This window comes from Anguilla rostrata, chromosome 12 (assembly GCF_018555375.3).
Source record: "Anguilla rostrata isolate EN2019 chromosome 12, ASM1855537v3, whole genome shotgun sequence".
Lineage (NCBI taxonomy): Eukaryota > Metazoa > Chordata > Actinopteri > Anguilliformes > Anguillidae > Anguilla > Anguilla rostrata.
Genome location: NC_057944.1, coordinates 40213157 through 40229442, shown reverse-complemented (window position 1 = coordinate 40229442; position 16286 = coordinate 40213157). Strand labels below are relative to the sequence as shown.

General features: G+C 47.5%; 1 protein-coding gene across 5 annotated transcripts in view; it reads right to left on the bottom strand.

The window, feature by feature from the left end:
- The window catches only part of LOC135236635 (protein CASP-like), an 88785-nt gene that overhangs the window by 10703 nt on the left and 61796 nt on the right, over positions 1 to 16286 (bottom strand). For 2 of the 5 annotated variants that reach the window (XM_064303108.1, XM_064303109.1), the window contains 3 exons: positions 14378 to 14566; positions 12261 to 12519; positions 3017 to 10558 (listed from right to left, as the gene is read on the bottom strand). The exons of 1 other annotated variant lie outside the window; for it this stretch is intronic. In XM_064303108.1, coding sequence (XP_064159178.1) covers positions 10099 to 10558; positions 12261 to 12519; positions 14378 to 14566 — 908 coding nt within the window. In that variant the 3' untranslated portion in view covers positions 3017 to 10098. Of the gene's footprint in view, positions 1 to 3016; positions 10559 to 12260; positions 12520 to 14377; positions 14567 to 14834; positions 14906 to 16286 lie in introns of those variants that run through there. 2 more of the 5 variants (XR_010324637.1, XM_064303110.1) reach the window with 2 other exon arrangements.

The following is a 16286-nucleotide window of genomic DNA, read 5'->3' as shown; positions in this document are numbered from 1 at the left end:
CGCCGTGCACGCAGAAACAGGCAGGCTGTAGCACCGGAGCTCTGATACAAGCCCAGTCAGTACACATGAGCGCTGTTTGGAGAACACGGGTCTATAGCCTGACCCAGGGACCGACTAGCCCTGCTGTACCTTCAGCTGGGGAGCAGCGCTGTGAACTTGCGGTGATGCAAAGAACCGTTATTGCTCCAAAGGAGCTGTGTGGTACCTACCATTGGCTAGCCCAAGCTAACGAGCTAAGTGTCCACCCGTTAGCATTAAATTCACATTTTAACACTGTGTTTGCCCGCGGAATGGCTCCAAAAACAGAGCACAGGGAGCAGAAGGAACACATCACACACCACATTTTGTGTTTGTATAAAAGATATTTACTTCAATTATCACACCTAGGGTGCTAGTGAATAATATCAATAATAATAATAATAATAATAATAATAATAATACATTGTGTGAGTTTCATACAGTGATATTGCTTCTCAATAATGTATAGGGACTGTTTTACAGTGCTGAGAACAGTCTGTGACTTTACGTGTTAAGGAAAATAAAATAAAAATTATTAAAAATACACGAATCAAAACCACAATTCAAAAAAGAAAAATAATACTAAATAAATAAAATTACCAGAGGAAAAAAAATACCAGAGGATTAAAAGAAAGATTTTTTTTCCCTCCCCAGACATCTTTGTTGATGGAGGAAAACACAGCAGGCTCCCACTGCTGAAAGATGGCAACCTCTTCCCAATGCCACACACAAACGAAGTGGCGGATTAAGACCAGACCTGGATGGCTGTCTGCCGGACGGACGGACACTCAGACAGACAGACGGCTCCCGCTCTCTCTGCTGTCAGAGGAACAGAGCTGCTCGAGGAGTCTGTCCAGCCAGCCCCTGAACCCTGCTCTCTTACCTGGCACAGGAGTCCTCCTGTACTACATTTTAAAGCAGGATTTCTCCCCTTAAAGGTGAAACAAAAGAAGAAAGATGCCAAAACTCCTTCTTTGACTGGAGCTGCCCGATGCCCCCCCCCCCCTTCCCCCGATGCCCCCCCCCCTTCCCCCGATGCCCCCCCATGGGCAGAATGAAATGGAGGGAAGGAAGGGGGGCCGGTCAGGGACGAGTGTGAAAGAGGAGAGGAGAGGGAGGAGAGGAACTGCCCTGAAGCTCCTGATCAGCTCAAACATGGCTGGTCCTCATACAGACACTCCTTCAGGAGCGCTCAGCCTCTCCAACATCAGCATCAGTGTTAAAAAAAAACAAAAAAAAAACTTCAATGTGAAGTTTGGTGAAAAAGAAATCACAAAAACAACAAAATGCCCCCCAAAAAAAAGAAATGAAATGCACTAACAAAACCAGTGGGGGCCACACCTGCAGGTCTGCTTCTGCAGCCTCCAAACCTGAACCCTCTCAGACAGATAAGAGCTCTTCAGTATCAGGAACCCCCCCCCCCCAAATCACGTACTTGTTATTTGGTATACGATTGCGTTTCATCACGACCCATCAAAAAGCTTGTTTTAAAAAAAATGGAGGTAACCTTAGTATCATGTTTTTGGAGATTCCGCTTTATCGTAGGAAACAACTGGGCATCCCAGCCCCTAATTTGCTCTACTTCGCCACTACGAAGCCAGTATTGCAGATTTCACACACACACACACACACACTCTAAAAGAGACAACTTAATGATTTTGGATTCCATGCCTGTATCAGTTTTGAAAGTTAATTTTCTCTTAATCGTAGTTATAAAGAGTATTTACTACAAATGCTGCCTATGGTAACACAGGAGGGTTCGAGTCCTCTGGCACTTGCAGGCTGTGTGTGGGCGTGGCACTATGCGGGTCCCTCCCCCTTTTACCCCCAGATGACCCACCCCACCCCCCGCCAATGACAAAAGTAGTGTCCCCCATTTCCATGGTAACAGCTGAAAAATATTCCTATAGAAAAAGCTGCTTATAAATCTGGTTTAGTAGTAATGAGGGACCCAGACAAGCCAAATCCTGGCAGTAGCTACCACCAGCTCTTCCCACATATTAAAAAAACTAAACTATTTACTCATTATCTTTATAAATCATCAATGCTAATTTGTGTACAACTGACTCTTAAAAAGGTCTAAGACTTCTGCAGTAAGACATGAGAAAAACAAAGTCAAACTGAGGACAAAAAAAAAACGCCAATTAACAAACGAAATCAAAGTACTGATTTGCTGCAATGGATGATTTCTGGGGAGGAAGATGAACGCTCCCAAATACTGATACAGACCAGAGTAGACAGGCCTCCTCAGTTCACTGGTGAGAAATGGCACAGGTTCGAGTAGTGCTCCTACGAGTCTATACAAGAACCATCACCAGGGCCACTGCATACCTGGGCAAACAGGTGTGTGTGTGTGTGTGTGTGTGTGTGGTGTGTGTGTGTGTGTGTGGAGGGGGCTACACTGCATATGGCAAAACAAAAACACACCTCGCACATACAAGGATTCCCAGTGGGCTAAATAACATCTCAGAAAACACAGCATCTAATTAGCAGCAAGGCACTGTGGGAGATGCAGTTTTATTAAGCATTACTGCAGTCCACCAGCAGGCTGATGCAGTTGCTTTGCAGCAACACTTCACATAGATAACTGAGGGACAAACAAAAAGTTTCCCAGGGTTGCTGACAGTGCCAAAGGTCTGATATAACTGACTTTCACGCTCTTATTTTCTGGGGTTTCCCCTCCAATAACACGACTTAGAAACACCAACAGTGTTGGTAAGGATCACTTTGTAACAGGACTGCAATGAGAGATACTTCACCTTGTCTTTAAAGCTCCCCAGCATAAATCCACATAGAAAAGCTTAATAACCCTTAATAGCCTTTAATAACGCTTAATACACTCCCACAGCTTGACTACACTGGCCAACTCAATCCCCCATTCAGCCAAGATCCAAGGGGACAACAGTCAGGGGCTTAGCCAAACAAAAAACAAGAAAAAAACCACAAACAGCTTCCAGATGGCTAAATGTGGGAAATCTGAGGAGTATTCTTTATATGGGCCTTGAACGTCACGCCACCATTAACTGCCATGACGAACCTGACCAGAGATCAAAAAAGTTCATTTAAAACACAAGATCAGAAGTGTTAAAACAAACCTACTGCAAAGCCTTTGGGTATGTATGGAGAATCGGATAATATAAGCACAACAGAAGCTCTTCCTGCTCATGAAGCCTTCCTCTGGACAGTCAGACAGGAAGTACTGTACTGCAACAGCTCAACTACGATAGCCAGTCCAACCCCAGTGATTTATGCCAGTGAATGCCAGGTAGCGCCTGGTAATGTTCATACAGGCTCGCATCGCACGCTGGTCATTAAGAGTGAAGGTGAAGGATTTTTTATTTCAAAAGGAACTGGGAAAAAGTACACAAAGAGCTGCAAGACAAACAAAAGCTCCTGTTGAATCAGTGGACCCTCCCACTGCGAGCGTGCAACTGGGATTCTCAAAGCTCTGCAAGACATCCCTTCATCTCACAGAAAAAATAAAAAATAAAATTCTGAGGTTTTTAGTCACGATGTGGAGATATGAAGCCAGGAGCTTCTTAAGAACCCAACAGCTGGAGGAGACACTATGAGGATATACATTTCCATCTGTACAACTTTACATGACAGTGTATAGAAGAACATCTATAGCAATCTGATTTAGTTCTGTAGAAAAATATTTGCTTAGAGCAAGCTCCAAATTTTTTTCATTTCTTTCGTTTACAATTATGAGAACGAGTCAATCATAACGACTCTGGAGTGACAACATTTGGTAACTGCAGCCTTGTATGTTTTCAAGGTATTAAAAGATTAAAAAATAAAATGAAATCAAAAACAATATGTCACAGCAAACACATATGCTACACAATTGTGAGTGTAAAAATGCCTTTTTGCATTAACCAGTCTTTTTTTTGGGTGCTTGATCCTGGATTACTAACTACAGCCCCTTATTTCTTCATAAAGGTGGTTAGAAAACTTAACCGTTCTACACAACTATGGATGAGTGCACATCGACCCAAAGGGATCCATATAGTGAAGAAACACACAAACACGCACAACAACACAAAGCAGAGTCCGGATGTTTGTGTGTGAGACGGAAGAGGAAAGACTCGGGGACCTGGCGCTCGATTCTCGGGCCGAAACATCATTCCCGAATGCACTGCCAAAGCATTCTGTGGCTGGTCTCACAGACGACTTGGTCCTCGCTCACTGTAGAGACTGAAAGTTGCGCGATCAGGATGTCGGTTGCGTCCCTCCCTATGCAGGGACCTAGAATGTTTAGCTGGGAAAGACTAAGATTACACACACTCAAGGTTTGATCAGATAAAACCACACAAGGTGCTTCCCTCCTACTGAGGACGCCTGAGCTCCATGCGCCCGACAGACCAAACAATGCTAATGAATGACACCCTTCCAGGGCTTATCAGAGGTAAAGACTGCTCAATCTGCAGGTTTCCAGAAGGTTCTGCTGCTTATTTCTCCAGTGAAAGGGCCCCTGGACTGGCAGAGAGAGCCAGGGGCCCTGCCCTTAATTAACCCCCCCCCGTACCGACCGGATCCAGACCCCAGCTCTCTCTGAGCCGTTAAAAACCCGTGTCATTGCTATTTGGTTTTCATTACACGAGTTCCGTTTGTTTTTCTGCACACGAGCACTAAAATCACACGGCCAATCAGAGGATAAACTGCACGTGGCAGACAGCAGATTAACAGTGTAATGAAAATGTGAAATGCCCACTGAGTCAATCAGGAGGACAAATCACTGTAATACAGCAGACAGGACCTACAGCAGAGCAAACCACTGTAACCAACGATCAGGACTGGAGTCATTAGACTTTAATGCAGCTGATCAGCGAGACACACATTACTAATGAGAGAAGCAGGAGATGACAGCTCTGAAGGATGGAGGTTTTCTGATTAGATGAAACGGTTTCATGGCAGTGTCATTAAAAACAAGCTCTGTCTGAAGAAGCTGCAAACCTCCACCAGCCTCTTTCAAGCCCTGTATCCACACAGCACCTCAGGTCCAAGGGAAGTGTAGTCTTTTAGCCCCTCGTGGATAAAGTCAGACCGGAGACAGCATGGCAGCCTCAGCGATGACTACAGTGCACTCTGGGTAGGAATAAAAAAACTTTTTTAACAGTGATCATTCCACCACGTGCTCAGTGATGTGTGTGATTCTGCTGTATTCTAATGATCAGATAAAACCGATGAATCACTGAAGCTGCATTAGTTATGTGCACTGGGCCTGAAGCCACATTAGTTATGTGTATTGGGCCTGAAGCCGCATTAGTTATGTGTATTGGGCCTGAAGCCACATTAGTTATGTGTATTGGGCCTGAAGCCGCATTAGTTATGTGCACTGGGCCTGAAGGAAGATGGACCCCACAGGGATCGAGTCAAGGACCGGAAACCAACCCGCATGGCACACTCATGCCAACCGAATTAATGATTTAAAAACATTTTTCTCTCCGAACACAACAAAATGACTGCCTTCCGTTCTCATGGGGCAACTGCACAGGGCTCGGCGTGAAAAATGTAAAAAATAAAACAGCAAAAACCGGAACGGAAACGGGCAGGACGGCTCCCGGTCTCCCGGGCGACCGAGGGCCAACGGGCCCAGCTTCCCGCACTACGCGAGTCGCAGAGCTGTCGGTTACCAACGGCAACACCGCGGTCAGCCTGGACTACTGACCAGGCCCGAGAGTGACTCATGCTGGTTAAGTACTTCAGTGCAGCTCCTTCCCTTCCCAATACCGCCTGAAAACACAGCGTGGACTTCCACTCACATACCACCAGAACGTGTGTGTGTGTGTGGGGGGGGGGGGGTGTCACCATTAGGTGACAGTTAGGCAACTAAAAGGACACTGCAGTGTAGGACAGCACTGGACAGTGAGCAGAAAGTTTGGCTTATAAGTCGCCGTTGGGCACAAACACCGTAAACTGAGACACCCCTAGTTATTTATTAAGTTATGTTTTGGTTTGGAACCGTTCCACAGTCCTGTCACCCTCCAGAGTAATTACATCACTCCTGCTTGGCCGCAGGAGAGGCGTGAGGGTCAGCAGGGGGCGCCAGATACCCAAGCGGGTAAAGGCCGGAAGCTGTGCTCTGTGCTGGACTACAGGGCTGGACAGAAGCTGTGCTTGGTTTGCAACCATGTGTCGAGGACTACATTTCCCAGAGTGCCATGCGGCACTCCCCTCTTGCAGAGTCATGGGAAGGAAGCAATGGTGGCTAACGCATCTTTGAGCGTGTGCCAAACTGGAGTAAGTGCATTAAAGTGCCTGGTTATATGGAACCATCAGTAACAGTCCAATAAGGTTTGTGAGGTATTAATCCATCCTTTTATAGCTCAGTGGGAATTACTTAAATTTGGTTTTTTCAGTAAGGACTAAAAAAAAGGCTTGCAGTTTTTTTTTTTAAAGACAAATTTTGAATTATTTGACACATTAATAACAAGATGAAAAAGCGGAAGAAATGTTTTGTGACTTTTACAGAATGGGATCTGCAGCCCTGATGCATGCTGACAGTTCCCTTCGCTGTTCGCCGTCTCTGCAGCACCTGCTGGATCTGAGCTTCTGGCAGCCATTTTACAGCTCGTGTGTTCGACCACGCACCCCTCACAGTGTGTCTGCCACTCTACGCCGCTGGGGGTCACACACCGGGGGTCACACTGGGGGGTCAAGTCCGTTTCAGTTCAGTCCAATCACGACAGGAACGGAGATTCCATTGATTCATTGGGGGAAAAATCCTCATAAAACATGATGGGCTTTTTTTTTTTCATTCACAAGATGAATTTTGATTAATGCAACCTATACTTTCGTCCTTCTGTGTTCCTTACTGAGGTAATCAGAAGGCCCTATCAGATCAGTGAAATCTCTAAAAAGCCAGTCACACTCGGAAGAGAGACCAGAAAGTAGAAGAGTGAAAAGGATCTTAGTGTGAAATCCAAAACCGTCTCCTGTCAGTCTAATTCTGCATTGCTGGAGGTGGCAGAACAACTCAGTTACTAAGAGCTTCTGTGAGTCTACAGAGCAGAATCAGAGTCAGTCCACATGCAGACACACCACCTCACACAGGGAAGAGCCAATCAGCACACAGATACAGCCCCGGTCAGGGATGGACCAATGAGCACGCAAATGCAGTCCCCTCTCAGAAAAGAACCAATCAGCACACAGATACAGCCCTTCTCAGGGACGAGCCAATCAGCACACGCATAACTCTGTGAAGGAAAGGGAAAGTACGGAACACGGATTACAGTGTAAAAGGAGAAATGAAGAGATCAGCATATGGGCTGGATTCTGAATCGCGTGGCTGTCGCACGCTGAGGTGATCGTAGGCTTGTCCTCCTGAAACAGCTCCTCAAAACAAAACAAGCACAAAGAGTAGCGATGCTAACCTGTCAGTAACCTAACCGTGAAGTGTGCGGACTGCAGGACCCATCGCCTCCTCACGCAGTTCACAACACACACCGCACGGCCAAAATAGTCTTCAGAATGCGTCAATATACACATATGACCACTAAAACCTGATCCAATACTGCCAGCAGTCTATCAGTCAAAATAAAAAAAGTAACATGCCCAAATTATAATCACTTCCATACTAAGAATGGAAAAACTAATAAAATAAACAAAAAGAAATCCAATCAAATGAGACAAATTAAAAATACATCACCTATAAATAAGCAGAAACAACAAAACAAATCTCTATATATGTCTTTCAGGATATAGCCATAAAAGGTAAATATCAAGTTTGATAAAACAGCTTAAGAGGACAGAAAGGGTGGCAGTCGTGCACTCTGTGCATTTAGTAATGTACAAATGACCCCACACACACTGTATAAAAACACACGCACTACCTCGCACACACACACATGGATGCACGCAAGCTCGCTCACACTCTCACACATACACACACACACAAGGGGCAGGCAGTGGGCAGGCTGGCACTGAGAGCTCATTTTGGGGTGCAGTGTGACTGAAAAGGGGGGGGGGTGGTGCTTTATAATGCATATACACTGCATCTGTGGAGAAGCTCTGGAGCTCAGGAGTGTCAGGTTATGACTGTTTTTTAAAAAAAGTCATTTTTACCCGTTAATTCTGGCCCATTTTGGGCAGAACAGTTTTTAGAGATTTATGAATCTATTAATGAAAGGGAGCCGTTGTCTGATTAAAAAATCAGGTGTGAAAACTGCAGGTGCAGAATTTCGACAGGCCTGAGGTATTGTGGACTCCACACTGCTGGTGTGGTACTTTGGCATCACAGTTTCTCACGCTTGGATTCACGTGTGTTTACCGCACACGGGCTTGCAGTGTTTACACACGCTGGCACACACACCTCCGCCTCCGTACACACGCACACACACATCTCCCCCTCCGCACACACGCTGGCACACACACATCTCCCCCTCCATACACACGCTGGCACACACACCTCCGCCTCCGTGGACATATCTCATGTAAACTTTGAGGATGAGGTGACGCAAGGTAACAGAGCAGGATGTTACCTGCATGTGTGACACGCACAGCCCGAAGGCTAATAACATACACGTAGAAATGTATCAGTGAGCACATATACCATACTTTATCTGGCTGTGTGTGTGTGTGTGTGTGTGTGTGTGTGTGTGTGTGTGTGTGTGAGTGAGTGAGTGTGAGTGAGTGTGTGTGCGCATGTGTGTATATATGCACATACACACACTTGTACACAAATTGAGCATCAATGGCTATCATGCTCCAGATGTGTGTTCCCAAACTTCACTGAGGGAGTTCAGGGCCTACAGTGAGATGTGCAGCTCCTGCCTTCCACAGATGCAGATTTAAATGAAAATGCAAATGCATTTCTGAGCACTGTGTCACTGAGCATCACACAGAGCTCGTGCCACACTGCCTGCCCATTTGAGGTCTCTCACAACATTGTGTTTTTTGTGTAGATAAAAGGTTATTAAAAAGCAGGCTTCTCTTTTTACATAAAAATATCTGTTACTTTCTCCTCCTTCCTCCTCCCAATTTTTGGCCAGAAAAGGAAGCCTTTTAGACATGATGCTCTGAGGCCTAAACATGGTGTTAAACAGAACGATCTGAGGTCTGAACATCTGCCCAAATCCGCTAAAGCCATGATATAAACGAGCTGTACAAACACACCTAGAGCTCTAACGTGTTAACACTAAATCACCCACCACAAACTCCTCATTTCCTGACATGACCTTTTCTTAAAATAAAATAAAAAATTGTGCACTGAAGTGATCGGTTCTTTTTAAAACAGTAACTGTTTGTTTCATAATTTATAACTTTTTTGTAAATTTCCCTCCGTACGTGTCTCGGAATCCAAACTTGAGAAGCGTTTAGAGTCAGTAGACTGTGCAATCTCTTATTGGCAACCAAATTGCTATAAAAATGCATTTTTTTTTCTTCCTTGGAATTAAGAAAAAAACTGATTTCCCCGCAAAGTTGTTCAGGGTGTAGTGGCGCTTGTCCACCATTAGATGGCAGTATGCGAACAGGGACAGGGCCAGGGTGCTCCTGCACGCCCAGCTAACTCCTTCTGCACGCACTCAGGTATGCCGTTTATGACCTCTTCTGTTCACCCCGCGTCCTGGAGAAACACCCAGGACTTCAGACAGTAATTCAGCAGGGAAAAACGTGCATGGACACAGAACAAAACACGATAAAAAGAAAATGGCTGAAACAGCTCAACAGTGTGAAAAACTTCGCTGAGACGATGCTTTAGAAAAAGTTTTGAGGTGACGAAGGACAGACCAAAACGAGGAATAAAAAGTGTGATAAAATAATTGCTTCTGTTTGAGACGGTTTTCCTCCAGGCGGAAGAGACGATCACCGTGTGCGGATTAATCTCAGGCATCGTCTCGCCACCCCTGGCAGGTGCTGCATGAAACCCTGTGGCCAGCAGGGCCTTTAAGTGCTTTTCTCAGTAAAAACAGACTCAAGTGCGCCTTTAAATGTCTTTTCCTCTTCTCCCAGGCCCCCCCCCGTCCACCTGATCTCTCTCTCTCCCCCTCTCTCTCTCAGGTAAAGTCAAGGTGTGAGCTCCCAGCGTTAGCAGTCAGGGCTGAGACTCGGGGTCCTCCCGGCCCCCAGGGGGCGCTGTCAGAACTCCCACTCGGAGGGCTCGTCGCGGCTGGCGGCCTTCTCCAGGCGGTGGATGATGTTGTTGAGGTTGGCGGCTTTCTTCTTGCGCAGGCTGCTGTCCCGGGGGGTGCGAGCCTCGGGGAAGCTGAACAAGCTCCCCCCCGCGGGACCGGCGTGGCTGCTGCCCGCGCACGGCATGCTGGGAGCTGAGGTAGCCGCGTCCTGCGTCCCCGCGCCCCCTTCCTCCTTCGCCTCCCTCTGGTCCCCACCCTCGCCCTCCGAGGCTGCGCCCCCGTACTCCTCGGGCGCCACCCCCCTGCTGCTCCGCCCTTCCACCGTGCTGTCCGATTCGGTGCCGTCGCAGCTGTCGCCGTCGGCAACGCGGCTGAGGCGAGCGGAGGGGGAGGCGCCCTCTCCGGCAGCCCCGCCCATCCCGGCCTGGATCTCCTCTATGAACAGCTCCCGCCGGATCCGGGACCTGCAGGGACCAGAACCACACGAGCCGTTCAATCTAAGACCAAATCACAACTAAATTACACTAAAACCGTTTCAGCCACGAACATGAGGTAGCAGGTACTAAGGTAGTGAGTACTAAGCAGGTACTAATGTAGCAGGTACTAAGATGGCGGTACTAAGGGAGCAGGTACTAAGAGAGCTGGTACTAAGGGAGCAGGTACTAAGGGAACAGGTACTAAAGCCGCGTTTCCACCGCAGGAACTATACCCCGGAACTAGGAACCTTTTGAGGAACTCAGTGCGTTTCCACCGCAGGAACTAGGGTCTAAATTTAGTTCTGGGGGCTTTGTTTTACACCCCAAAACGTTCCTGCTCGGGGGGTAGTACTTTCCGAAAGTACAGGAACCTTTTGGGTGGAGCTTGCAGCGCTGAACATTTCTGATTGGTCGAGTACTCGTAGCATTTGTGTTGTATTTATTTTCCGCCATTACCCGCCATGTTTGAAAATATGCAGCGGCAAACCAATTTATTTTCATAATAACTTCAAATCAAACTTGTATGTTATGCGGCGCAGTAGCCTACTTTTGGTTATAACCTGTCAACGTCTTGGAATTATAACGTGTGCTCTTCTGTTCTTTTCTTGCTTTAGTATTCGTTTTATAAAATGCTAAGCATTCGTGCTGGGACAGCATATTACGTAGGCTACCAAAACATTCAAACGGATTAATTCGGTTGCTGAATATTTTCTTCCGGATTTTCTTTGTTAGCCCGTTGTAATTGACTCAAAACGTTTGATACAGTTATGTGAGGTATGCGGTAGTTCTCCATAATTAACATTGGTGATACAGTACAAGCAAACTGGAAATCACCTTCCGCACTTTTTATCCGGGTAAAATAACAGGTTAATTCTAGTAATCTTCGCTTTAGCTTTTTCAGACTGCCGTAATTTTACTCAATTTTACTGCCATTTTTCAATTCCACGAAAAGACCAGGAAGACTATGGACTCATTTATGGTGCATGGTTCGCATCTGGAGGGCACACTTCGCTGCTCGGCTAGCAGTAACTTCGAAGGAAAGCAAACGGTGGCTGTACCACTACTAATTTACATTTTCACGCAAGTCCGAGTTTTCGTTCTATTCTTGTCATTTTGCGATTAGCCTATATGGAATTGACGACGAGAAAGTAATAAAACAGCAAATTGTTTACAACGTGTGCATGTTTTCTGCTGTTAATGAATGTGTTTGAGAGGATATATGAAAATCAATAAATACAAAAGTAACCATATATAGTCATTGTTGGTAACCCGTTGTATATAAGTGGAATAAACCCCTCCGGGCTGTCCCGGTTATTAGAAAATAATGTAGGCTACTTCGGTGGTAGTATGGGGTTACAGAAGAAATAATATGACAGATGGACCGACGACAACGTCAGTGGGCTAATTTGCCTAATCTTCGCGGTACTTTAGACCCCGGTGGAAACGCAGACAACCATTGGCTGAAGGAACCTTTTAGTTCCTGGTAAAGTAGTTCCTGGGACTGAAAGTTCCGGGTAATTTTGGTGGAAACGCGGCTTAAGAGAGCAGGTACTAAGAGAGCAGGTACTAAGAGAGCAGGTACTAAGAGAGCAGGTACTAAGGGAGCAGGTACTAAGAGAGCAGGTACTAAGAGAGCAGGTACTAAGGGAGCAGGTACTAAGGGAGCAGGTACTCAGGCAGTGGGCCTGACCTGTAGTTGTGGAACCAGTTGATGACGGTGCTGGTTTTGAGGTGGAGCTGGCTGGCCAGCTCCTCGATGGTTTTGGGGGAGGGGTAGGGCTTCTGCAGGTAGGCGCGTTTGAGGGCCTCCTTCTCCTCCGGGGCCAGGACCACGCGCGGCTTCTTCAGATGCTGCTGGGGGCTGCCCGTCAGGCCGGGCTCCGCCCCCCCCACACCGCCGTCCGCCGGCTGGCTCTCGCTCACCGAGCTGCGCCGACGCTTCATATACGCTGTGGAGACAGACGGACACGCACATCAGGACACACAGACACACACGTCAGGACACACAGACACGCCCAGCAGGACACACAGACACGCCCATCAGGACTCACAGACACACAACATCAGGACTCACAGACACACACGTCAGGACTCACAGACATGCCCATCAGGACTCACAGACACACACGTCAGGACACACAGACACACACGCAGGACACACAGGTCAGGACACACGGACACGCACGTCAGGACACACAGACACGCACGTCAGGACACACAGACACACAGGTCAGGACACACAGACACACAGGTCAGGACACACGGACACGCCCAGCAGGACACACAGACACACACGTCAGGACATACAGACACGCACGTCAGGACACACAGACACACAGGTCAGGACACACGGACACACACGTCAGGACACATAGACACACACGTCAGGACACATAGACACACACGTCAGGACACACGGACACGCACGTCAGGACACACAGACACACACGTCAGGACACATAGACACACACGTCAGGACACACGGACACGCACGTCAGGACACACGGACACGCACGTCAGGACACACAGACACACACGTCAGGACTCACAGACACACAGGTCAGGACACACGGACACACACGTCAGGACATACAAACACACACATCAGGACACACGGACATGTCCGTTAGGACACACAGACCAGTTCCTCAGGTGAAATTAAATTGCTCTCCTAGTCTCTCTCTCTCTGTTAATTTACTCAGATTTGTGCCATAATGAGACTGGTTAAGTGACGCTCAGTCTGCTAAATGCTGCAGCACTGCCCTCAGGCTGTGACACAGAGCCAGTGAGAGGAGGCTAATGTTGGGAAAGAGCTAACGGATTTCAGAGTATTACCCAATGAGTACAGGGCACAGCAGAAATCCATTATAAATTCAATGAGAGAGAGAACTATAATAATATATCTGCTGTTAAGGTATTGACTTTTTTTTAAAAGTCACATATGCTATGAAACTAATACTGTCCCAGCACAATACCCCATTCTCATTGCACACAAACACTGAAACACCGGCAGTCAAAGTTTATCTGCAATCCACTGGTCTAGACTGGCTGATCACTCTGGCTCTGCAGCCATGCCTGTGAGACCAACGGTATAAAAGGAGACTTGCAGGCCGCCTGGCTGTTTCCACTCGCTCCTGTTCAGGTTAACACGACTTTACACGGTCGCATGTCTTTTCACATGCGTGTATTAAACACATTACATCAGTCATACGAAGCGTTTTAACAACATCATCTCTATGACTCACTGGATGGTGTAAAACACTGCATATAATGCTCTTAAAATTACACTATACGACCCTCACTGAGCAGACCCTTACCTAGAGCAACTGACAGAAGTGTTACTCTCAGGAATACAAAAGTATGATTTTACCAAGAAGGGACCATTCATAATTAAAATAACACGCAAGGACAGAATTCTGGATAAATTCTGGACAGATCTTCTCTGTTCCACCAGGGGGCAGCCTAACACCACTGCACTGGCAGTAGGGGACGTGCGTCGCTTATATAGTCCTCTGTGAACCTCCATACACTACAGTGCTGAAGCATTAGACCAAAACTCCACTCTGTTGAGCTGTCCAGAACCATGAACGAGCGAACCTACCGCATTCAAAACACATTACCTAACGCGTGTGTGTATGTGTGTGTGACTGTGGACTGTGTGCTGTGCATGCGTGAGTGTGTGTGTGTGTGTGTGTTTGTGTGAAAGATGTGTATGACCCGATTATCAGGAGGAAGAGAGAACAGGAGAAACGAGGAAAGTGAGCAGACAGGAGAGGAGGAGGATGATGAGGAGGAGGAGGAGGTTACCTTTCTTCTCCATGCGCTTCATGTCCATGAGCTTGTCCACGTTGCGAGGGTCATTGAGCCAGAGCTGCATGCGGACAAAGGGCTCCCTCCCCTTCAGGCTCAGCTTGTGCCAGGGCTTGGGCCGGGCCAGCAGGTCCGACACCGAGCCCTGCGTCAGGCCCAGGATGCTCTCCCCAAACAGCCGCTGCCCTGCAGGACACAAGCACAATGAGCACGTTAGCACAAAGAACCAGCACGTTAGCGCTCAAGCAGTTAGCACGTTAGCATACGGAGCCCTGCATCAGGCCCAAGATGCTCTCCCCAAACAGCCGCTGCCCTGCAGGACACAAGCACAATGAGCACGTTAGCGCTCAAGCAGTTAGCACGTTAGCATACGGAGCCCTGCATCAGGCCCAAGATGCTCTCCCCAAACAGCCGCTGCCCTGCAGAACGCAAACACAATGAGCACGTTAGCGCTCAAACAGTTAGCACGTTAGCATACGGAGCCCTGCGTCAGGCCCAGGATGCTCTCCCCAAACAGCCGCTGCCCTGCAGAACGCAAGCACAATGAGCCGCCACATTAGCGCACAAACAGCCACCAAGTTAGCTCTGATAGGCTCACTGCAGGGAAGAGGCTGGGGGAGGGCACACACACACACACACGCACACACACAGACAGACAGACACACACACACACACATGCACACACACGCATGCGCGCACAGACACACACACGCGCGCACACACACGGAAACACACGCACACACACAAGCATACACACGCGCGTGCACATACACACATGCGCGCACACACACACTTATTGTGAATTACTGCTCTGTTCTACACCATAAATGTTCAGTGATATCTGGGAGCAGCTTTAATGCGCAGGTAGTAATGTTTTTATAGAATCCCTGTCAGATGTACATTAAATTGGTTATCGTGAACACAACTCTTCTAGTGGGCTCATTAAAAGTTTACAGCACATGAGGGCAACTGCTTCCTAAAGGTTTCTCCACCAGAGTGCCAATGGCAAAATGCCATCCGCTGAGGATCCCTCTAAAACAAAGGAAAGGGTCTTTAAAGACCAATCTCTGCTCGTTTTACTAGAGAAATTAAACTGTAAAAATGAAAAACAGTAACCGATCCAATGAAAGACAAAGGAAAGCATGAGCCTAGGCTGCTGACTGAGATTAGCAGCGAGATCAGAGTACATGCCAATCAAAGAAGCAGTTCTCTGCTCTCCCCATTTACCAGGCTCACACAGCCTCTACCACAGAACAAGAGCTTCTACCACAGAGACTCTACCACAGAACAAGAGCCTCTACCACAGAACAAGAGCTTCTACCACAGAGACTCTACCACAGAACAAGAGCTTCTACCACAGAGACTCTACCACAGAACAAGAGCTTCTACCACAGAGACTCTACCACAAAACAAGAGTTTACCACAGTGACTCTACCACAGAACAAGAGCTTTTACCACAGAGACTCTACCACAGAACAAGAGCCTGTCCACAGATACGCTACCACAGAACAAGAGCTTCTACCACAGAGTCACAGCACCATTACACATTTCCTTAATGCATAATAAAACAGTAAATAGGTATCAAATCCACTGAGATGCCACCAAATGTTTGTAAAAGGCCCAGAGCTAAAACTGGACCAGGACAGCACTGGGATAGGACCGGGACAGCCGAATCTGGCTCACACCACGTTTTCCCGCGGGGGGGGGGGCAAACTGGGCATTTTTGAAAAGCGGTAAGCGACGCTCGCACTAACAGCGAAAGGCTTGCAGCTGAAGCAGAACGATGTCTAACAGTCACAGAACACCCCACTGTGCTGCTGTAGCTGCTGCTGCGCCTGCAGCGAGCCGGATCTGAGCTGGCAACCTCTGCGCTCAGCCACAGGCCTGGCCATTAATCACACAAAGG